At 42.2% G+C, this 25,520-nt stretch overlaps 1 protein-coding gene and 1 long non-coding RNA gene across 3 annotated transcripts in view; one reads left to right on the top strand and one right to left on the bottom strand.

Annotated features, from left to right (window-relative positions):
* Positions 1–309: 309 nt before the first annotated feature.
* On the bottom strand, positions 310–17,174 carry LOC140070322 (uncharacterized). Its single transcript, XR_011848903.1, has 2 exons — positions 17,053–17,174; positions 310–455 (listed from the first exon to the last, which is right to left on the bottom strand). It is a non-coding gene; the product is annotated as an uncharacterized lncRNA (long non-coding RNA).
* The window catches only part of KCNK13 (potassium two pore domain channel subfamily K member 13), a 67,024-nt gene continuing 44,545 nt past the window's right edge, over positions 3,042–25,520 (top strand). For both annotated transcript variants that reach the window (XR_011848902.1, XM_072116682.1), the window contains exon 1: positions 3,042–4,534. Coding sequence is in view for 1 of the 2 variants with exons in the window: in XM_072116682.1 (XP_071972783.1) it covers positions 4,198–4,534 (337 nt within the window). In the remaining variant the exon portion in view is untranslated. The remainder of the gene's footprint in view (positions 4,535–25,520) is intronic.

The raw sequence follows: 25,520 nt of genomic DNA, 5'->3' as shown, positions 1-25,520 counted from the left end.
CTTCAGTACAGTAGATGCAGAGACTTTCTGCTTTCTCTGGCAGAACTAATTCCCAATTAGCGCTACCTGGCGCCCCTACTGATGCCCAATCAGGAGTCCTGATTGTCAGCCATTGTTTTATCAGCAGAACCACCTGCTTTTTTATGTTCCCAAACTTCATGATGAATGCAACATTATCAGCTGTAATTCAGTGTAGCCTGAAACTTCTCTATCTTAGAGATTAACCTTACAATGACAATGAACCTGATTACTCATGTTTTACATTCACAATGAATAATCCTTTTGCAGAACATATTGACCAGCAGGGCATCTAGGCAGAGATTTTATTACCGTTCCTTGGTTACATAGCTGCCCAGCATATATGATCACAACCTTGGATTAGGTGTCTTCCCTTCAGGCCAGGTGCTTGTAGCACAATGTGTTGCCGTTGTAGATTACAAGGAGGGCCTCAAAAACTGCAACGGGAGTAGAGATAAAAAAAAGTTAGATGGCAGTCAGCACTGATTCTCTTAGATTTGATGGGCTTATTTCACATGCTATGGATATGTGCACTGCAGATCTGTAGCAAACTAGAACAATGTATGACTCGCATTTTGAAACCACTGAAGAGAATATTCCCTGCCTCTGCAGACCTTGGATATGTTTAATAGTTTTTTTTCCAATATGACATGAAAAATACATGTAGAAAAATATGACCCCTGGCATTCTCTTCTCCCTGCACCACCTCTTCGGGTTCCCAGTGATCAGCGGCACAGAAACTAAGACGCACCAGTGTCACCGCCTGGTGACATCATAGTTTCTGTGCCAGCAGATCACATAGACGTACATCTGCTGACCCGGACGGTAACCCGAAGAGGTGCTGCGGATGGAAGAGGATGCTAGAACAATTTTGAAGTTTGATATCCTGTTATATTTCTCGAAACCAAAACATCAGTCATTTCCATTTTCCTTATTATGATGACATTACATCACACCTGGACTGTGCTCTCTTCTAGTTCTAGGGAAGCTGGAGGCTCACAGCTAGGGCATGCATAAATTAAAAGCTGGGGGAAGCCAAGAGGTGCTCGGTGCTGTTAGCCTGAGCGCCTCCGGATCTTTTACAAAGTTCATATTTCATAAACTCGTCTGGGACCGTCCGCTGACTTTAGACCTCAGTGGGCGCAGGTCTCGAGTCTGGGCTTCTCACAGCATTGCGCTGAAGTAACGCGATGCACGGAGGAGGAGAGCTATCGCTGCCACTGGCTCTATAGACTCTGTGGTCAAGTGACCACGCGATCTAAAGGGGGTAACCAGTGCTGCTGGGTCTAATTAGACCAGCACAGCTCTGATTAGAATTCCCAGTCACAGGTGTTAGTTTTCTTCTGTAACTGGGGCTCTTATAGATAGGGAAAATGTCCCACAGGGGGTTTTTATGACCTCATGAGGGCATATAAAGTAAACACACACACAAAATATAAACAAATATTCATAAAATTACATTTGCATATATATCATGTAATTAAAAAAACATGCTACACTACATAAAAAAAACACAGCGGAAATTGCTAAGTTAGCATGCAAAAAAAAGTTATGGCCCTTGAACTGGTGCTTATGAAAATTAGCTAAAAACGTCCGGTCACTAGAGCCTTTTCAGGCCGCATCACTAAAGGGTTAATAAAGATGCCGGAAAACATGTTAAAAAGGGTCCCCCCATCCCCTAGACTGAACGAGCAGTCTAATTAGGACACTCTGCCACCAGTAAATTGGTGGTAGATATCCTTTAAGTGTCAGGGGTAGGTACATTGAGGGGACTGAAGGCTGTGGGGAACATAAGAGCTGAGGGGGAAATTGCCGGGAGCTATGGGGACATTACTTGGGCGTGTTCAGGGAATCGCTTAATGGGGGCTGTGGGAGACATTACTTAGTGTAGGTATTATTAGGTGAGTGGCTGCTTTAGGTGGATATGATTAGGAAGTACATTATACAGTGTAGGGGTATGTCTGTGCCTAATTGAAAAGCTACAGAACAACTACAATCCAAGGATCATGTAGGGATTGCTCTGTGTTGTCTGTAGCTGTACACTTGTTATTGGCACAACTACATGTGAGGGTTGTTACGTACAGAAGTGGACACTACTAAAAACACAGTACATGTGCATTGGGGCCTGTGCTCCAGATCTTTTACAACCCTAGCAACATCCCTGTATCTAAGCCGCTGTACATCATCATGGAAATAAAATATACAAGGTCTACGTAGAGACTACATACCGTGCTTATATACTCTGGAAGATCTATCTACCAATGAGACTACACAGATAAGGTGAGCAGACAGGACTACCCCAGGAGGAAGGGAAGTTGCACCTTTATTTCTCATTTACTTTGATTTGCTGACTGATTGACAGATACATGTATACATTAGAGAGAGATAGCATTAGATATTAGGAATTTGATGGCTAAATATGGAATCTGTAAATAGATATGAATAGAGGTGAGATTGTAAAGATACAGTGTTTGAGACATTGTAAATAGATAAAGAGATCTAAGATGGATAGATGTGAGAGATGGATAGCAGACAGATGGATTAATACATGACAGAGAAAGGTAAGTATTTGAGTAGAGAGGTATGAGATAGTCCAGGTTCAGCACCACAGACAGGTCCTGGACTGGGTGGCAGGGTTGGGTGTCAGCACCCTGGCCAGCGCCTTGTCATCTCCCTTCTCTTTGCAGGGACAGGACACATCAAACCCTACGACTCCTTTTGAAGTGTCATGGGCTATAAATAACATTGATTTTCAGTAGGGGAGGACCCTACTCCCAGGGAGGTGACATTTCATGCCCCCTTAACCCCTGACGTCCTGGAGATGAGAGAAGTCAGTATCACTACCCTCCCTACTTTACTTGGAAAACTGAGGCAAGACGCTCTGGCCACATGTGACAGTCCTCATGCCAGTGTCTGGGGGCGCTCTACTCCCTATATCTCCTGCCCTGTCACCATTCACATGGAGGTTGTATACAGTAATGCTGCAAGGCTGCTCTTCCGCCAATCACCACAGGGGGCGCTGACAGCAGAAGAGCTTTGTAGGGAGAGGAGCAGCATCTGTGCAGCATCAGCCCGGGGGAGAGGGGAGACGGGGGCTGCAGCTGCACCCACTAGTGATCAGCGCACACAGGCTGTGGCCAGAGCTGCACTCCACAAGCATCAGGGTAGGAGGGGGTTAATTAACCCTGGCGAAAACTGTGTTTGACAAGTCCTCCCGGAAGATCCCTCACGTGTATGGACTAAGATCCCTGAGCCGCGAGTGTCTATAAATCGCAGGTAGAAGATGCATTTAGGAAGTTTCAGGAGGCGAAGTTGTGGATTTCAGGAGTGAATGGGTCATCCCGGTGAGGACAAGCTGTCCCAGAGGAGCTACCAATCACTACAGACGTCTTGTGGTCAGACACAATGAAGTCCTGAGCTGCCTCATCACATCCTGCACAATAGTCTTTGCTGGAGCTCCATGTGCAGTCAAGTACACGATGCTCTAGGAAAGTTAACCCATCCACTACTCTGCATTTCTTATCAACACTAATATGCAGGCTGATCCTTGTAGAAGATTTCTCTGTGGGAGTATCCTGGATTATTGAGGATATACAATACAATCCCAGGATTCTAATGGGCATCTCCAGGCTTGGTGAAAGGCGCTCTCTGCTCTGGTTCATGTCACGGTCTTGACTGAAGGTGATTGTCAACCCATTAGTGATGAGAAGGATGCTGAAAAATTCATCCTCACCATTGGGTACCATGTCAGACCCTCCGGCAGTGACAATTACATGTCCAATAAATGTAAGGTGAAAGATGGCGTCAGACATGGTCATGGACTTGGGATAGAGCACAAATTAATCATGCCCGACCACCCTGCCATCAAGTTTTCTTACTGCAGCTGGACACAACCTTATGCTGACCAATGGGCTGGATGTGTGTAAACTTTCTGACTCACTGTGGACAACATAAGATGTCTTCAGGGGACAGGAAGTGAAGTCTTAGTTATGTCTTCTGGTGAAAGTTTCAGGAATTTAAGATGACTACTACTACAAGGTAAAATGTTATGCAGAACCAGGCCTGGATTTGAGACATGTCGATATTTGGTCCAGTGGATCTTCTCTGAACATCTTGGTAATGTAAGAAAGTGATCCTCCTGTGAACATTGTACTGTTTACTACTGCCTGGGGGCAGAGAATGGCTTGTCGAGGTGGCTGTTGCTGTGGATTTGGTCACCTGAATGAAGACAATGGTCGGTTCTTGTTGTTGGCCATCCTAATCATTCTTTACATGCTGTGTGGAGCAGCTGTATTTTCAGCTATTGAGCAGCCAAAGGAGAAAGAAGCCAAGGAAAGGTGGCAACATAGGTTTGACAACTTTAGCCAAAAGTATAATCTTAGTAAAAGTGATCTACGCAACTTCCTTCGCGAGTACGAGGAGGCCAACGTGGCTGGAATTAGAGTGGACACCATAAGACCCAGGTGGGATTTTACCGGAGCATTCTACTTTGTTGGAACTGTGGTGTCAACTATCGGTAAGTGGTAATCTTATAGCCATTATACCATCCAAAATGTGCCACTTATTTAATGGGGGATGTAACTACTGGTATATACATGTCTTACAAGTTATATTTCTATCCTTGAGTTGGCTTTTAGACCCATAATATTCTGTATTACTGTACAGAGGAGATTATTACAATAAAGCAGCCCATGTCCTCTGATGGATTATTGATACTGAAGACTCCAGAACTGTAGAAGAAGACAATATGCCCCAGGGATTAATAAAGTTTTATTGTTTCATATTGTGTCAAAAGCCAACCAATTTTAGCTGGTTTGTAACATTGGCAGAAAACCTCTACTAATAAGAGGTAGTTATACCAACTTTTTGTAGATGTTGTCCCTGGTTGAATTCAAAGCCATTGCCAAAGGTGCAAACTAAAAAGGAACAAGATATCTAAAAACATACATAATCTAATACTAGATAAGCAATGTTGTATGTCTCTATACAATCAGTCATGTGTGTCCACTCATGTACAAAAGCACAACTGCTTTGACTAATGAGAAAAATGTCTACTCTGTCTGAATGTTCTGTCAGGGATTTAGACATTAACATTCTATGACTTGGTCCATGAGCAGTGCCAATCACTATATACTAGAAGAAGTAGAAGAAGTCAGTGAAAATCAAACATCTTGTAGAGTTTGATGATATGTTGCCTGTAACTTATACCTCCCCATCATGGGTACATCATACCACAACTTAGACACAAAGGGTCTATTTGGAGGTTTTTGTGTAGTCTTAAGACATCATCAGTGAGGAAGAACAGGGAGGGTCTTGTGTATCATGATTGTGAGGAGGGCATAGCAGAATCTGGTCCTAATGCCACTGAATAAGGGTGGTAGATGGGTAAGGGCAGATAAAGATGGGTATGGGAGATAAATCAAAAGATGATGTTTTTAAAGAAAGAGCTACTGTAATTTTCATATTTATCAAACGTCATATTAATATTTTATACATTTGGTGTGTCTTTGGAAAACTTAGCAAAGTAGCTATGCCCACAGGTGACATTACTGATGCCAGTATGTGGATGCCACTTTAAGTCAAACACAACTGTCCTGAAATGTTACTTTTTATAACCTTGACTTTCTGGTTTATATTGAAGAAAATAAACTGAAAAAAGTAACACCTCCAACTATGAGATTAGAATATTGCGGTGAAGACCTTAATAAATACTCCTTAATGTCTTTTGGCTTCAACTCATCATTTTAAACTGGTCTTTTACTATTTTACCTTTAATTTCTGATTCCTCTTTATGCTAAGAGGAATCAAAACGCAGACTGGTTGTGACCCAGTCTAGCCAGTGGCATGAATTGTGACTCGAGCTGTTCTGCTTTGAGCTCCTCAGTTCTACACTGTCATGTTCTGTCCTACACCTTCAGGCATCATTGCAGGGTAACACTTTCACAGGCAGCACAGTTACAGGTGTTGCAGTTCATCACAGCTCAGTAATACTATGCACCAAACAATGTTACTGTTAAATCCTGTGTAGCACTGGCAACAGTGGAGTCATCGAGAACAAAATCATTGATCATATTTTCTCATTCCTAACCTCACAAATCCTACTCAGTGCCTACAAACTCATTCACAGCTACCCACATTGTCCTTTCCATTTACATCTAAATTATAATATCTCGCTAAACTCCCACATGTACCACCTACTTTGACACCCCCCAAACCTAACACTACAAAGGTCTCCCAATACACTGCTGTCCTTCCCACAATATGCTGTAACAGTCATCTTATAATACAATATACCATATTCGTTTCTTGTCATTTCACATCCTGTCAAAATCACTCTCTAATACTCATTGCTGTAATAGAAATCATCTCTATAATATTGATTTCATACATAGCTGCCAGCAGGGACACGCAGAGCTGAAGTGTAAAGTGCATGAGTGCGTCAGTCGAAGTCTCTGATAAGACATAAATGTTTCACCATCTGCAACACCATTATAAATATGAAAGCCACAATGGAGAGTTATAAGTGGGGGACCACAGAAAGAGGCATATTATACATTACGAGGCACTGGAAAGGGGACGCTAACAGGGACACAAAAGGGGGTAGTGTAATACCACCGTGTATTATACAATGTATGGGCCACCGAGGGGTATGAAATTGTGTGGAGACACTTGAGATTGAGGTTTTGGACAGAACAAGGCATAATTAAAAAACCACTGTAAAATTTGTCCCTTTTTTCCATGTCTGAAAATTTGGGATGAATGGAATGTCATAAATAAGATAATTAATACAGTGTATCACAACCAGATCAATAACATTCGGTACTATACTGTACTATACTATCATTCATCATATGATACATCCCCTGCTTATTGCTTGTTTAGTTTTTTTATTCATTTATATAGCACCAGCATTTAGCACCCAGAGCTGTACTGACCGACATCCTTCATACACTGCCCAAACCTAATTGGGGCTCACAATCTACTTGTTCAATGTATATTTGAGAAGGATCTTTAAGGAGTTGGTTACACTCAGTTACAGATTCTCCCATGCTGCTCTGTACTGTATCATCATTATTAGGCCTCATAACACTTATGCTTTCTGTCAATACAGAAATTGCATTACATGATTTTTCTTCCTATTTACAAAACAAATTACAAGAAGAACTGAACATATTTATTCACTATACTGTACATTACACTTAGTGGCCCTATTGATCCCAAGAATTCCAGAGGAAACCAAGTGCCTATTGGGCCCCACACTCCATATAGCAAATCAAGGTAAAGCGTGCATGATTTTGCTGTCTAGCAATTGGCAATTGGCATTTGCTGTCTAGGCATACTAACCTGTCTTTGTAAGTCTGGTACCCGGATGAAGAGTCCCAATTGGTTGCTATCCAAGGTTAGGTCCCCCCCCATCACCTAATCATATGACTGCTGTCTTATGCAACATCTTCCTGAGAATATCTGTGAGTCATAGTATAGGTGTCATTGTTGTTCCTAGGTGACAGTGACATGAAAATCCAAAATGTTGCACTTCAAATTGAATACTGAATACAATTCAAGACTGACAACAGCGGGGTTCAGTAGGATTTGAGGCTCCACAAAGTGACACATGATTTATGCTGTATCCTATGGTGGCTCCTACATTATAACCATGTTGTTTGCAAATGTATAGTTTATGTGTTTTGGAGCAATCATTAATGTGCAATGTTTGCACAGTTGTGGATTAAAGCTACCTTTGGCCTTGAAGATCGTAGACTCATCATCAGTCACAGATTTTTAAATGCATAGATACCTACCCTTGATCCCCTGCGATATCATGTCCACTAAGTCTATAGTCTGCTGCTGTGAAGTCCATTTTTTCACCTACCCATTCACTTGATGGATGAATTGTGAATGAATGGTCCCATTTGATCAATCAATGAAAAAATAGTGCCATCAGAAGCCATACTGATGTAATCCATGTTTATGTGAATCAGCCCACATTATGCTGAAACCACTTACAGTATAGTATCTCCAGGATAACAACTATACCCCACACTGCGCTCCTAAATAAAATACACCCCTAACAACACTACTGCTGACTCTTTGGCCACTACAGATATCAAAAAAATATCCCCCTCATTGTTTATACTAGCCTATACACCTAAATAATTTATCAAATGATGCTCCAGAATGTATTTTTTGTGTCCCCAAATTTAAGAATATTTTTACCTGACACCCCTAATTCATTTACAGATAACCATTTAATGTATATGCAGTACCCCTTAATTTACTCATGTATACACTTTGTACTCAATGCAGATATAGTACAAGCTTTATTTATTTAGCAGTCTGTGTTCAAGGCAGCCTGGTCATTTATGTGTGGCTTATCTGACATTCGAGTGCAGAGTAGTCATACTAATACTAATCGGCACGGACCTTAAGCTTTGAATATTATCAGAGATATCAATACCTTAAAGGCATTTTGATGGCAACTCTTAAAGAAAAAGCTGTGAAAGCTGGATGTTCATGGCACTGCGTTAGGAATAAAAGACAAGACAAACTATTTTTTATGGGATTTTACTGAAAGAACAAGTCAGTGGGGCACATTTACTAAGGGTCCGCACACCGCATTTCTGCCGGATTTTCCATACTATTTCCGATTTGTTCCGCATTTAACAGGGGTTTCTGGTGCACGCGATCGGATTTTGGCGCGATCGTGATGACTTTCATGTGACACAAATCGGGGTGTGTGGCCGTCGGACAACCCGTCTGATTTGGACTAGGCGCAAGATTTAAAATTCAAACGCAATAGTACATCAAGTAAAGGATATGTGCCTTATAAAACTGACAAAACTATCACTCTGCTTGTCATTTTCTTACAATAGAATCCAGTAAATCACTAATTTATGTTATGAATATGATCTACATTTTGCACAAAAGCCAAACCTTTGTGAGCGCCCAACTTCCCCAGAGTTTTCTAATCCAAAGTGAAATTCCAGAAGGAAGCGAAAGCACCCAAGGAACCTGTGTACATCCTAATTCACAAGCCTCTATGGGATATGTGTCGCAGCTTGACTTGTCTTGGCGCTATCAAAAGGATTTGGGTGACATTCCCCACTGTATCTCCCATATACATATACACTGTTTTATAGGACCAGTGTTCACAGGATGTTCTGACAGGGGATACAGTACCTAGGCAACAATCAGCTTTCAGATGGAGGGTGGCAGCAATCTCTTGGCTGATTTTGTATTGACTGTGAAATGAGCTGGAAGTGCATCGCGTGTTGTCTTTAGGCAGTAATTTGAGACCACCACATTGATTCTCCGGCTGGACACCTGTTCACTGATTCCATTAAAAAATTGAGAACTCACCTGCTATACAAAACATCGATGGACAGCAGCGTGCAGTCACATGTGACATTTGCAATATGTTTTAAGTGCATTGCATGTGTTTGTCTGATTTGAAAGTGTTTTTCTTCATTGCTTGAAGTGTAACCAACTGTGTTACCATTTTCACAGCTGCTTAAACTTCCAGCAATGAAGGAAAGCATTTTCAAACGAAATGTATGGCAACATGGAAAAACACAGGCGTTACTGCCATGTGTTTAAAATCGCATCGCAAAGCCATGTGTGACCGCACCCAGAGTTTTTTTGATAGCTTTATAGAACATTTTTTGTGAGGGTATTTGTATTAAAAATACTTATTTGTGTGTTTTTTTGTGTTTTATATACTTTATTTGGTTTTTATAAGTAATTGTGCTGATTAGGGGATTTTATTTTATTTAATTATTATAAAATGATTTTAATTTTTTTTTTTAACTTTTTTTACATTTTCCACAATTGGCTTGAACAAACGTTCATCTGATCACTTCTTCAAGCCTTTACAATGCAATACACAGTTGCGTTAACAAATGTAAACGGTAATGTAATTAGGCATATCACCTCTCATAAGCTGCTGTAATGAATTTCAAACGCAATGAAAACGCAACGTGTGAACGCGCCCTGAGGGTGCGGGGCTTGGGCCAATCGCATATGCATATTTTTGGGAAACGCATGCAATTGAAAACCTGATCACATGCGTTTCTCTGGAAACGCATATGTGATCAGGCGAGCCCTGCCCCCTGTGCGCTAGTGTCGCGTCATGAACACGACACTAGTGGAACGTGTGAACACGCCCTGAGGGTGCGTCCACACATGCAGTTTTCCAAATGCAGTTTTTGCAGTTTGTGGATAAAATGGGTTTAGACAAATAATTGAAATGTTCTGCTCCTCCTACTTTTACTCCATTCCTGGTTAAGGCACCAAAAACTGCATCTGAAAAACTGAACCTGAGGGCGCATTCACACGATGCATTGCATCACGGTTTTTGACGCCTTCCAAGGGCTTCCATGCAGTGGAAACGGAATGTAACCTCAGCATGTGATCAAGACTGAAGGTTTTGGAATGCGTCAAAAACACGACGCAACGCATTGTGTGAATACACCCTCAGGCTGCATTCACTCATTCAATTGCATTGAAATCTGTTGAAATGCACATACAATCAGCCCAAGCCCCTCCCTGTTCCGTTTGGATTACATTTTGAAAAGGGATTGAGATAAAATGTGTGACCGCACCCTCACTATTACCCAGGTTTCATTCTAATTCCTCCCACGAAGAGCTTTATCCTAGTCAGTGCTTTCTAGTGGATCTGTTCTTTGCATATGGTGGTAGTTGTTTTGTAGTTATATTTGTTTCTGGGAAAGCTGAGATATCTGCACAAGGACACATGTATTGACCCATTGTCCATTGTTTGCGGCTCACGTGTCATCCGTGTGTGAGATCCGTTCACACGCTGATGACAGGAGAGGAAGAATAGGACATGTATGGAGAGTTACATCCTCAGCAGACAGCTCACATATGGTGCTGTGGAAACCATGGCCTTGTGGAAAAGTCTATCGAAAGGAATTTTTTCATTGAATCAACTGATGGAGATCTAGAGATTTCATCAGACTTGTGTTTGGTGCATGATGCCTGTGCAGTGGCTCGCTGACGCCAGAGAATTATGCCGGTGGCACACGTGGCGCTTTGGACCCATTTTTGGGTCGTTTTTATGCAGTCCGTTTTTTGACCGGATGCATTTTCAAAAAACACTTGTGTTCTTCAAAAACGCATGCGTTTTTTAACGGACTGCTTAAAAACAGCCCAAAAACGGGTTCAAAATGCCACCGGCCTCAGGGTGCAACCGCACGCTCAGCTTTTCAGCTGCAGTTTTTGAAGCCAAAAGCAGGTGTGGATCATAACGGGTGAGGATTCTTAAGGAGTGTTGTTCCTCCTCTTTTTTCACTCCACTCCTGGTTTGGGCATCAAAAACTGCATTTGAAAAACTGAACGTTTGGTCGCACCCTTAGACCTTCATTGTACATGCACAGTACCCTGACTGTATTTCTATAGCTCCAGCCAACACCTCCACCTGTGATGGATAAATTTAAATGCTTAGTATTGGTACTGGTATTACACAATTTATCACTGAAATGTGTCACACAGCCTGTTTATTGCAGCCACGGAGAGAGACCAAATTGGGTGCGTAAGTGTACCAACTAGTCCTGGTATATTAAGGGTGCAGGCACACGTTGCAGTTAAAACTGCATTGCAACCAGTTTTGAGGTGGTTTAGGTGCAATTTTGTTAATTTAACAGGCGAATGGCATTTGTTGAACAGGTTTCCCCTTCAAAATCAAATTCACCCATTCAATTCATGTCTTTCACCTGTTAAAAAAAAAAAAGCAGTCTGTTGAAAACCGCATGCGTTTTTGACCCATTTTTAATTAAGATAATTGATAAAACCGGTCAAAAACGCATGCATTTTTTAACGGACTGTTTAAAAACGGCCCAAAAACCCCACGTTTTCTGCTGGCCTAAATGTCATCAGAAATTTGCCTAATAAACCACTAACTGTATGTTGTCAAGCAGCTGAGCAGCTTCTAGATGATGTTTCTTTCATGGTGTGGTGGCATAATCCAGAAAATCAACTTTGAAGTGAGATGTAAATTGGTTAGGAAGTGGATAGTTTAGCACTGAAGTCAAACTTTCACTGCCTTAGAACATCCGCTTCACTGTAATTGATGGTCCTGCATGCAGGAATATCAATAATCAGATCTCCTCATGCCAATCACATGGGATGAGGTGTGTTTAGAGAAAGAGAAAATTTGATTTCAGTGTTAAACTCACCTCTTCCCTGACTTTATACATCTAACGTACATAGTATCATAGTATATAAGGCTGGAAGGAGACGCAAGTCCATCAAGTCCAACCTTTAAGAATTAAATAAATGTTTTATCCCCATAACCCGTGATATTTTTTCTCTCCAGAAAGTCATCCAGGCCTCTCTTGAACATGTACATAGAGTCCACCATAACAACCTCCTGCGGCAGAGAGTTCCATAGTCTCACTGCTCTTACAGTAAAGAACCTTTGTCTATGGTGATGGTAAAATCGCCTCTCCTCTAGGCGCAGAGGATGCCCCCTTGTCCTGGTCACAGGCCTAGGTATAAAAAGATCTTTGGAGAGACCCTTGTACTGTCCGTTCAGGTATTTGTACATTGTAATGAGGTCTCCCCTCAGCCGTCTTTTTTCTAAACTGAATAATCCCAAATTTTTTAATCTGTCAGTGTATTCTAGTTCCCCCATTCCCCTAATAATCTTGGTTGCTCTCCTCTGCACCCGTTCCAGCTCTACTATATCCTTTTTATACACTGGTGCCCAAAACTGTACACAATATTCCATGTGTGGTCTGACCAGGGATTTGTATAAGGGCAAAACTATTTCTTTATCATGAGAATCTATTCCTCTCTTGATATATCCCATTGTTTTATTTGCTTTAGCAGCAGCCGCCTGGCTCTGGTCACTAAAATTAAGTTTACCATCCACCAATACCCCCAAGTCCTTTTCAGCTTCAGTTTTACTAAGTAATTGACCGTTTAGAACATAATTATACTTTTTGTTTCCATGGCCCAAGTGCATAACTTTACATTTATCTACATTAAACCTCATCAACCATTTCTCTGCCCATCCCTCAAGCTTCCACAAATCCCTCTGTAATGCTAAACTATTGACCTCAGTATTTATTACTTTACACAGCTTAGTATCATCTGCAAATATTGAAACTTGACTGTGTAAACCCACTACAAGGTCATTAATAAAAATATTAAAAAGAAGTGGCCCCAATACTGACCCCTGTGGCACTCCACTGGTAACATCAACCCAATCTGAGAATGTGCCATTAATGACCACCCTCTGTTTTCTATCACTAAGCCAATTACTTACCCAAATACACAGATTTTCTCCTATTCCCAGCAGTCTCATTTTATATACCAACCTTTTATGTGGCACGGTGTCAAATGCCTTTGAAAAGTCCAAATATACAACATCTACAGCGTCCCCCAGATCCAGTCTTGAACTTACCTCCTCGTAGAAACCAATCAGATTAGTCTGACAGGACCGATCTCTCATAAACCCATGCTGACGCTAGGTTATAAGGTTGTGCACAGTGAGATACTCCAGGATAGCATCTCTAATAAACCCCTCAAATATTTTCCCCACCACAGCAGTTAGACTCACGGGTCTGTAGTTTCCAGGATCACTATTTGATCCTTTTTTGTATATTGGTACCACATTTGCTATGCGCCATTCCTGTGGAACATAACCAGTCCTCAGTGAATCTTCAAATATTAAAAATAACGGTTTGTCTATCACCGTACATAATTCATGCAGAACCCGGGGGTGTATGCCATCTGGCCCAGGTGATTCATCTATCTTAGTGGTTGCGAGGCGGCGCCGTACCTCTTCCTGGGTTAAACTGTTGACATTATAAAAAGAATTTACATTATTCCTCATTGTGTCTTCCACCAGGGGATTTTCCTGGGTAAAGACAGTTGGCCCTTTCCTCATCTCCTTCCACCATGACCCCCATGTTATTTCTAAGGGGACCCACACTCTCTGTTTTTAGTTTCTTATCATTTATATACTTGAAAAATAATTTGGGATTCTTTTTGCTCTCCCTGGCAATATTTCTCTCAGTCTCTATTTTTGCGGCCTTTATCTGCTTTTTACAGGATTTATTTTTCTCTCTATAATCCTGTAATGCCTCATCGCTACCTTCACGTTTTAGCACCTTAAACGCTTTATCTTTCTCGCTTATTGCTTTCCTCACAAGACTAGTTAGCCACATAGGGTTTTTCTTGTTCCTTTTATGCTTTTTCCCATAAGGTATGTGTTTCTCACAGGACTTCTTCAGAATATATGAGAAAAAGTCCCATTTTTGGGGGGGCTTTTGTCTTTGAGAACATTATCCCAGTCTATGCCTTTAAGGTCTTCCCTTAGTTGCTGAAAATTTGCCCTCCTGAAGTTTAGAGTGTTGGTTGCCCCTTCACTAACGCTCTTAGTAAAGCGTAATACAAAATCAATGATATTATGATCACTATTCCCCAGGTTCCCCCCAACCTGTAGTTGATACCCTATCAGGTCTGTTGGTCAGGATAAGGTCCAGCAGTGCCCCCCTTCTTGTTGGCTCCAGGACTAGTTGCGACAGGTAATTGTCTCTGCCCCCAGTCGATATCTGGGTAATTGAAGTCCCCCATGATAAGTACTTCCTTGTGCTTTGAAGCTGCATCCATTTCACTTATCAGCATTTCCTCTGCTGCCTCCATTATATTTGGAGCCTTATAACAAACCCCTAGTAATATTTTATTATTCTTTTTCCCTCCTCTTATCTCAACCCATAGGGACTCCACATTTGTGTTACTGATGTCATCTCGCAGGACGGGCTTGAGGCAAGAAATCACATATAAACAAACCCCTCCACCTTTTTTATTTATACGATCCTTTCTAAAAAGACTATAACCATCTATAGTAACAGCCCAGTCATAGCTACTGTCCAGCCATGTCTCGCTGATTCCCACTATATCATATTTCCGCTCCAACATCAAGAGTTCCAGTTCCTCCATTTTGTTTGTGAGGCTTCTGGCATTTGTGTACATACACTTTATATGGTTTTCCCTGTCCGTATTCCTTTTGTCCTTATTCCCCAATCTCATTCCAGCCCCCCTTCCTCCCCTATGGACTATGACTCTTCCCAGCTCTCTATGTACACTGTCTATTTGCCCTGCACAAGTGTAGTTGCCCTCCCCCCAGGTCTCTAGTTTAAACACTCCTCCAACCTTCTAGCCATTTTTTCCCCTAAAACAGCGGCTCCCTCCCCATTGAGGTGCAGCCCATCCCTACTGTAGAGCCTGTAGCCGACAGAAAAGTCAGTCCAGTTCTCCATGAACCCAAAACCCTCCTTCCTACACCAACTTTTGAGCCACTTATTTACCTCCTTGATCTCCCGCTGCCTTTCTGATGTGGCACGTGGTACAGGCAGTATTTCGGAGAAAATTACCTTTGAGGTCCTTGCCCTGAGCTTATGGCCTAATGACCGCTGGTTCCTCACCAGCCCCTCCCAGTAATCCGTCAACCCGATCCGCAACATGCCGAACCCGAGCACCCGGCAAACAACACACTGTTCGGTATGCACGGTCTTTGTGACAGATTGCCCTGTGTGTTCCCCTAATAATCGAATCTCCCACTACCAGCACCTGTCTGACCTTGCCTGTGCTCCCATTACCCTTCTTATTGGAGCAGACATTCCCCTGGTTGCTAGCGGCCACGTCTTTCTGCAGCATTGCTACCCTAGAGCTGATATCCCCCTCATCCGCCAGCCTGGCAAACTTATTGGGGTGCACCAGATCAGGACTAGACTCCCTACAACTCTTCCCTCTACCCCGCCTTCTACATGTTACCCAACTACCTGCCCCCTCACTCTGCACCTCCATACTTCCCTCCCCACACCCATCTTCCCCAGAGAGTTTGTGCTCCAGGAGCAGCAAACTTCGTTCCATATTATCAATTGCCCGCAGCCTTGAAACTTGCTCATTTAGATCCAGAATCTGGGCTTCCAGATGAGCAATTTTCACACACCCCACACAGCAGTATTCCCCCTCAAACGGCTGTTCAAGGAAAGCATACATGGCACAGGATGTACACCGTGTAGCAATGTCACTTATGGAGTCCATTATTCTAATGGGGATTACAATAGAAATATGCACAGAAAGAAGAATCTACAGTCAGAGTAACACAAAACACAGCAGTTACCTGCTAAAGCCCCTCAAACTTCAGTCCCTTAAACCTAAGTCACACTTAGGACACTGCACACACTTCGGATCAATGCACACTCGCTGCCAAGCTCACACACTTGCTTTTCTGATGCTTTTTTTAAAGGTTATCTGCCTCAAAAATCTGCAGAGCTCACTGCAACAAGATCTGGCTGCAAACCCTCCTCCTACTTCAAAGTTGATTTTTTGGGATGTTGTCACCAAGCTGGGCAATGCAAGAAACATGATGTAGAAGCTGGTCAACTGTTTAACAAAATACTGGTAGTGGTTTATTAGGCCAATTTCTTTTGACAGGTTCCCTTTAATGACACATCTGGATAGCTATCACATTCATCATTAGTATTTGCTGCTCAGAACTCTAGATTGATTTGCTGGCCTCCTACAGGGTCTTTAATGAAGCTAACACAACTTTCTTAGAAAATATCACTTTTTTTCTTTGAAGATACAAAATTAACTAGTATGGATTGAGGAATGGGTTGATTTTGACAAACCCTCAACTTACCCTTTGGCATAATTCCAGTTGTCACTTTGTTGAGTGATGGTTTCAGTAAATCTGAACCTGCAGCTCAGCAGATGTTTATAGATTGCCTCCATGAAAGGAAAATCAGCTGCTAATAATAATTAATGGATAATTACTCAAATGAATATAATCAAAATTGAGACCGGAAGGATCAGCAGTTAACTGTTAATTACCTCCCTGGAGTTAGGGCGGGGGTAGATACAGCTGGTGTAAGTATAGGGTCCCATGTAGCTGCAGAGATACAAGTTGGCACAGCTTGCAGAAAAAGTTACCTCTTAATAATTTATATCTCTTAAATGAAATCGACTATCAAATTTAAGCAGTAATAAACCAGGGACACTTACTCATAGACGGCACCTTGGCTTTGGGAGTCCAGCCAAAGGCATTCTTAACATCCAAGAAGGAATGAGTTTTCAATGTGTTTAAAAATGCACCAAAAAGCACCAGGTCCACACTGTGACATTCACCTTCACAGAGTCTTGTCCCAAAAGTACAGTGCCTTGCGAAAGTATTGCCCCCCCCCCCCCCCTTTAACTCTTCTACCTTTTGCCACATTTCAGGCTTCAAACATAAAGATATAAAATTGTAATTTTTTTTTAAAGAAGCAAGTAGTGGGACAAGAACAATCAAATGGGACATAATTGTGAAATGGAATGAAATTTATTTTAAACTTTGGTAAAAAATAATAAATTGAAAAGTGGGGATTGCATTGATTGATGTTATTTGGCCCCTTTACTTTCAGGCCGCGGTCACACGTACCGCTAGGCATCCTTCATAACGCGACGCTAGCGCACAGGGGGAGGTCCTCGGCCCGAACGCACATGCATTTCCAAATTGTTAAGCCGATCGCATTCGTTTCTCTGGAAACGCATGTGCGTTCGGGCCGAGGACCTCCCCCTGTGCGCTAGCGTCGCGTTATGAACGGACGCCTAGCGGTACGTGTGACCGCGGCCTCAGTGCAACAAACTCACTCCAGAAGTTCAGTGAGGATCTCTGTATGATCCAATGTTGTCCTAAATGACAGATGAGAAATATAATCCACCTGTGTGTAATCAAGTCTCCATATAAATCCACTTGCTCTGCGATAGTCTCAGGGTTCTGCATCATGAAGACCAAGGAACACACCAGGCAGGTCCCTGATACTGTAGTGGAGAAGTGTAAAGACGGATTTGAATACAAAAAGATTTCACATCCCAATGAGCACTGAGCGATCATATTGAAGTGGAGGGTGTATCAGACCACTGCAAATCTACCAAGACCTGGCCGTCCCTCTAAACCTATCTCATACAAGGGGAAGACTGATCAGAGATGCAGCCAAGAGGCCCATGATCACTCTGGATGAACTGCAGAGATCTACAGCTGAGGTGGGAGAGTCTGTCCATAGGACGACAATCAGCCGTACACTGCACAAATCTGCCCTTTATGGAAGAGTGGCAAGAAGAAGCCATTTCTCAAAGATATCCATAATCAGTATAGTTTAAAGTTTGCCACCAGCCACCCAGGAGACACCAAACATGTGGAAGAAGGTGCTCTGGTCAGATAAAATGATATGTTTGCCGTAAAAACAGCACAACTTATCACCCTGAACACGTCATCCCCACTGTCTGGAAGAAAACCTGTGAGGGCGCGTTCACATGTTGCGTTTTCACCTGGGTTTTCATTGCGTTTGAAACGCATATACAGCAGCTGAGGAGAGGTGATTTGCCTGATTACATCACTGTTAACATTTCCGTAAAAAAAAAAAGCATCGTAAACGCGATGTTAACGCACACGTTAACAAAGAGTAAACGTTAATGTAATAAGGCAAATTACCTCTCATTAGCTGTTTGTATATGCGTTTCAAACGCAATGAAAACTCAACCAAAACGCAACATGTGAATGCGCCCTTAGAGCCTGCAAAAGACCTGAGACTGGAATGGAGATTTACCTTCCAAGACAATAATCCCAGACATAAAGCAAAATCTACAATGGAAGGTTCACAAATAAAGTTATCCTGGGGTTAGAATGGCCAGGTCAGACCTGAATCTGGACCTGAGTTTGAGCTGTTTACCAAGGAAGAATGGGCAAGAATTTCTCTCGATGTGCAAAACTGAGACATACCACAAGCGACTTGCAGCAGTAATTGCAGCAAAAGGTGGTGCTACAACGTATTAACTTAAGGGGGCCGAATAATATTGTACACCCCATATTTCAGTCTATTATTTTTTACAAACTTTAAAATATTCAACAAATTTCATTCCACTCCACAATTGTGTCCCACTTGTTGATTCTTCACCAAAAAATATTTACAATTTTATATCTTTATTTTTAAAGCCTGAAATGTGGCAAAAGGTAGAAAAGTTTAAGGGGGCTGAACACTTTCTCAAGGCTCTGTATCAGCACCTTCAAGTAGAATGTGAAATACCCTTTTTACATTCCCCTTTAATGTTAAAAAAATCGTTGACAAAGTCATATTCAAATGAGCTGAAAAGCGTCACATTTTGCTTTGGATAAGTCATGCTGAGAGGTTGGAAGGGAAGCGTCACTTCAGACACCCTTATCTTGGACTATGTAGAACCTTGTTGGTAATTGGATTTTTATCTGCAGCTCACATTTCTAACTGTGTTTTAATTGCCTGTATCTCCATTCTGACATTCTCATTTTCAATAAGCATGATTCTAGGTGCTATAGAGCCCAAAAAGACCTTGTATAGTTTTTGAGGTTTGGGGATTTGTCGACATAGAAATTCCCTTATAGGCTCTATCCTAGGAACCCTCTGTTCTCAGTCTGTAAATATGACCTTGTCTCCAATGTATTCCAGTCATGCTTTTAGATGGCACATACTCATATTCTGATCTCTTGTTAGATATTTCCTGTGTGTTATCCTGCATTTCAGCTCTTTCTTTTCCTCAAACTCTTTTATTAAAAAAAGAGTGAAATCATAATTTTTCCCTCACCTCTCCCAACTATCAGTCACAGTTATTGGCAGCACAATTTCCTCAGCCTCATAAATCTGCTGCCTCAGGATAATCTTTGATTCTGTCCTGATTGCAAACTGTATATTCTTGTCCTTTCCACCTCTACCTTGAATAATCTCTTCAGCTTTGAGTGCGCAGTCACACGTTCCACTAGTGTAGCATTCATAACGCGACGCTAGTGAACAGGGGGCGGGCCTCTGCCCGATTGCATATGCGTTTTCAGAGAAACGCATGCGTTCGGGTTACCGATCGCATGCGTTTCCCAGGAAAACGCATCCGTTTTTGACCCGTTTTAATTAAGATTATTGGTAAAACCGATCAAAAACGAATGCGTTTTCAAAAAACACATGCATTTTTTAACGGACTGCTTAAAAACGGCCCAAAAAACGGGGTCAAAATGCCACGTGTGCTGCCGGCCTAAGCGTGGTATAACATATGGCGTTTTGAACCCATTTTTAGTCCTTCTTTTTCAGTCCATAAAAAATTGCATGCGTTTTTTTAAAACGCATCCGTATTTGTCCATTTTTCCCAATTATCTTGGGAAAAACTGACAAAAACGGTAAAAAACGGACTGAAAACTTATGTGTATAAGGTATTTAAGAAGCCACATATGTATCACACGCAACAATTGTTTCATGACTGCACTATTCTTCACGATCACTATTTCATCACTGAAATGGGCTTTCCGGTGTACAGTCAGATCGTGCGCCACATTTAACATGCAAAGTCTGACAGAATTGTGTCGTTCGCCCCATGTTAAAGCTGCACAAAAAAAAGTTAGTGCACTCTGTCGGGGCAGGGCAGGGAGCGCAGATTTATCAAGAACGTGATCATGAATCTGGCGCACCCTGCACACTACACAGGCAAATGTGCCCCTCTGTTCTAACCTGATGGGCGAGTAGAAAAGTTACAAGCTGTGGTGCAATTGCAGTAAAAAAAAAAAAAAAAAAAGAAAAGAAAATCACAAAAGTAACCTACCCCTCCTTCCCACAGTATTACTTCCGTAGGATGAGGACATATTTCGTAACATCTATAATACTATAATGAAGCAGATATGGAGGATGAAATATGTGTGGGATATGAGCACTATGATGGTAAAGGAGTCAGGCAGCAGATACAGGGTTAACCTGGCCGCTCCATTCCAGGCTGGGAGCGTTTAAAGGAATTGCATCAGCAGTGGCGTTTGTTGCTGTTAATCAGAGCCGCGCCTTTGTCTGCCTCACACTAATTACAAGGACCCGCTAATTGTAAAGGTCTGCGCTGAATGGTGAAAATGACGGCTTAGCATGCTCCTCGCTCTTCTGCCAATGAAATGGTACATTTTTTTTCTCTTTTTTTTATAAACAAAAACGGATGTTTGTTATATGAAATATAAATATCCAGTGATGGGGCACAGGGGGTCAGAATATTCTGGACAATACATGCTTACAACTGAAAACGCGCGGTAACAACCAAGCAAATGTGTACCTTTTTGCTGTCTTCCCACAATTCCATACTGTATATGGAAACTAGATTTGCTGATCCTGGGCATATTGTTCATGAAAAGAATGGCAGAACTTTTGTGTAGACTGACGGCAGTAGGAGAGAGCAAAAAAGGTTACCCCAGGTTAGTTATGGATGTTTATATTTATGACGTACATAGATTGTGTTAAAATAAACCATTATCTTATATTATTCTAATTTCTAATGGAGTGTGATAATTATAGGAAGGTGAGATATTTGTCTTCTTCAATTATCATATATGTATATAATGAAATGTAAATGGAATGCAAATCAATGCAAATCCACCCCAATTTCCAGCTGGCTGTAGACTACTGCGGACTACAGAAGACACCCTAATTTCATGCTAAGCTTGTGTGGGGGGAGGGTGTGAGGTGAAGGAGTAGGGTAGCTGTATGGTATGGAAGTGTCATATCTAAAAATTGTACATACAAATAAATGATACATTCACAAATTATTTATGAATATTCAATAAATTTTATTAGTTCATCAAAAAAAATAATAATCATCACAAAAAATGGGAAGGTAGCCACACAATGGGAACAATGAATTAAAAACAGCCAATAAATAAGAAAAATATCAAGGAAAAACAATGAAAATCGGTATGGGACCTATGGTAAGTTGGCCTAATATTAAACAGCTGAGTACAAGTATTAGCTCGTAAGTAAAAAGCCAAAAAAGAGCCAGAGTATAGTTACCATACAGAGAAGAGAGGTATACACTGTGCAACCCCGACACGTGTTTCGCCAACTGGCTTTCCCATCGGGACACGCTTTCCCATTTTTTGCGATGATTATTATTTTTTGTGATGAACTAATAAAATGTATTGAATATTCATAAATAATTTGTGAATGTATCATTTATTTGTATGTACAATTTTTGGATATGACATACTCAGAGCATAGGATTTAATAGTGCCATTCAAATTTGTTGCCCTTATCCTTGGCTCCCCACCTGTTTGATTTGATGGTATGGAAGTGGGAGGCTTCATTTCCCACATTATATTTAGTGAAGAAGCACTTAAAGGGGTTATCCGGGTTTAAAAAATTTTTTATGGCCGGGCTGGGGAGGGCTATTTAAACATAATAAACATGTACTTATCTCCTCCGGTGCTGCCGATGTCCCGCGCTGCGGCCCGTCTTCTCCGTGCGCCGGTTTCAGTACAAGGGCGCACAGGGAGCTTCCGGCCGGCCGGAAGCTCCCATGCGCACCATCTCCCAGCGCTTGCAACGCTGAGAGATAGGAACGGATGGGAGGAGCCGTCCACAACGCGGACCGGAAGTTCCCTATGCGCGGCTTCCGTGCCCCTGTTTGTTTACAGGGGCACGGATCGAAGTGACCGCGGCGCGGGACATCAGCGGCGCCGGAGGAGGTAAGTCCATGTTTATTATGTTTAACTATCCCTCCCATAAAAAGATTTTCAAACCCGGATAACCCCTTTAAATGCAGGTTAAATACAGAGGTCCTCCATAGTTTTTAGTATGTTTTTCACATACATATTTTAAAAGACATCTACCACCAGGATGAAGGATTGTAAACCAGGCACACTGACATACTGGTGTGTGTCCCCTCTGGCAGGATCCTTTCTTCTTCAAACTTCCTAAGCCCTTGGTTTTACAAAAAAAAGGCTTTAAAAATATACAAATGCGCCTGAGGAGCTCCAGGCAGGCCAATTAACACCTATGGAACCTAGAGCCCCTCAGACTAATTAGCATAATCTTAAAAAAAACAAGACATAAAAAGCTAAAAGAAGAGCAGATCCTATGAAAAAGGACACATGCCAGTATCAATTCTTCATTCTGGTGGTAAATGTCCTTTAAGGCTGGAATTATACTTTAGATAGCCTGTGGACAACTCCCCTACATATGCACACTAGTTTCAACTAAGCAGTTTATGTGCAGTGAAGAGAAGAGAGGAAAATCCACTATTTCTAAGCTATATGGATTGCAGCCCCACCTACACATAATGCCTTCCTTACAGTAGCCCACCATCTTATGCCACCTTTCTGTAGCTCCACCACCTTCTGCCTCCCTTTCTCTGCCCCCTACTTTCTTTTACAACGATTAGAACAAAACTTAACAACACCTTCCCAATTCTTACCCTCCACCCCACCCCTATAATCCACCCTCCCATTCTCCAGTACAGCAGTACAAAAGTCCACATCATAGTATGACGATGAGGCGATGAGTTCATTCAAGGGTTTGGATGTTTACGATCAGATAACGTGATATCTTTCCCTAGCTATTCATTCTTTCCACAGTTATACAGCACTTACCCACAAGAGTATTGCTAATCTTTCTGGTCATACTTAATACAAGTATAATATGATTATCCCAGGAGGGCAGAGGGAGACAGTAGAAACCTAGAGGGGAGACCCGGTGTCACAATCCAAGGACCCCATATGGCAGTGATGGCTAACCTATGGCACTGGTGCCAGAGGTGGCACTCAGAGCCCTTTCTGTGGGCACTCAGGCCATCACCAGAGATGACTCCAGGTATCTTCCTGCAGTCCCAAACAGCCCAGGACTTGCTGTGCACAGAGGTATGTTAAAGTGACAGCTCGACCTGGGACTATTTTCTGCTTTGTGTCCTCAGGGTGCTGGTATCAATGAAAACTGTGACAGAGAAGGGAGCATAAATCACAAATTACATTTCTGTGTTGACACTTTGCGATAAATAAGCGGGTCTTTGTTGTAGTTTGGGCACTCGGTCTCTAAAAGGTTCGCCATCACTGCCATATGGTATCAAACTTTTTCATGGCTTTCCTTTTTCTATATACTCCTTTCTCTAATCTGATTACATAATTGAGGCGCGCTTTCAGCTCTTTGATAGTGGGAGCGGCTGTATCCACTTGGCTGCTATTAGCTTTCGGGCCTGATAAAGTATGCGAGGCATGCCTATTATGTCACTTGAAATGGTCATATCCTCTACCAATAGCCCCAACAGGCATATCCGTGTGGAAGCTTCCAAACGTATGGAGTACACATTGAAAATAAGATCCAGCACCTTTCGCCAGTACTCTCCCAACTTGGAACATTCCCAATACATATCAGGTGTGCATCAGGCATACTGCACTTTGGACAATTAGAGTCAGATCTGGCCCCAATTTTTACTAGCAAGACTGGCGTTTTGTAAGCTCTGTGTAATAACAGCAAATGTGAGAATCACTTGCCTTCACTAAGGGAGAGCACCGGCGTCAGGGAGAGGATAGTATCCCATTGATCATCAGAGATTGGGTCAATGTCTTCCTCCCATTTAGACCTGCTGGGAAATGTAACGCCCTTGAGAAATTCTTCCTGTAATGTCCCATATAGTAGGGAAATCAGCCCCTTAGAGGAACCAGGAAGCAGCATCTCTAATACTCCCAGTCTTCGTATCTCCATTCTTAGTTTCTGGGAGTCATACGCGTATCGCAACTGTAGGTACCTAAAAAAAAGCAGTGTGCGTTATTTGATATGCCTTCCTGAGAGCATCAAAGCTTTTTAATTCCCCATCGGTTTGAATCTCTCTTAATGTCACAATGCCCTTATTGAACCAAAACTGTGGTTCCTCCATTTTCAGGAATTCCCCAAACTTAGTATTATGCCAGATGGGTGTATGGCCACATGGACCTACCAAGCCCAGCATGCTCTTCCCCCTATCCCACACTTTGTATTGCAATGCCAATGTGGGGTATAATGGTCTCACTCGCTCCCCTTTTCCTGCCTCCAGGACATGTATGGGTATTTCCCATGGTGAGTCATCTGCAATCATCCTGCCCCCAACTCCTAATCCCTCTATTGTGCCCCACCCTCGAAAAATGCTGTAACTGTGATGCAATTAAATAGACCCAGGGGTTTGGAACAGCTAGGCCCCCAGTCTCCTTACCTCTTTGAAGGGATCCAACTTAATTATGGGGTGGGACTTTTTCCAAATCAAACCCCTGAATATGGAGTCAATGCTATATAAATACTTCCTAGGAATCCACACTGGTGAGTTGTGAATGACGTAAAGGAGCTGTGGCATCAGAACCATTTTTATAAGATTACATCTGCCTACTTCAGACAATGGTAGTTTGCACCAGGTATTTACTTTGACCTGAAAGCGTTCCAACAATGGGAGTAGATTATTCCATACATAGTCCTGAGGTCCTAAGTGCCACTCTCAAATACTTTTTCTGCTTTGAATAGTTTTCCATTTGACCTAATACGTGCCTTAGGTTCCACGTACAAAAGTTGAACCAGTGCAATAAACTTGGGCCCAAAGCCCATTCTATGCAGCACTGCCCATAAAATTTCCACTTGACGCTGTCAAAAGCCTTGGCAGCGTCGAGTGAGAGGATCGCCCCTGGTGCCGGTAGCTTCAGAAGAGACCTG

Source organism: Engystomops pustulosus, chromosome 7, assembly GCF_040894005.1.
Source record: "Engystomops pustulosus chromosome 7, aEngPut4.maternal, whole genome shotgun sequence".
In the NCBI taxonomy this organism is placed as follows: domain Eukaryota; kingdom Metazoa; phylum Chordata; class Amphibia; order Anura; family Leptodactylidae; genus Engystomops; species Engystomops pustulosus.
Note: the sequence above shows the minus strand (reverse complement) of the source record. Positions and strands in the feature narration are given on the sequence as shown.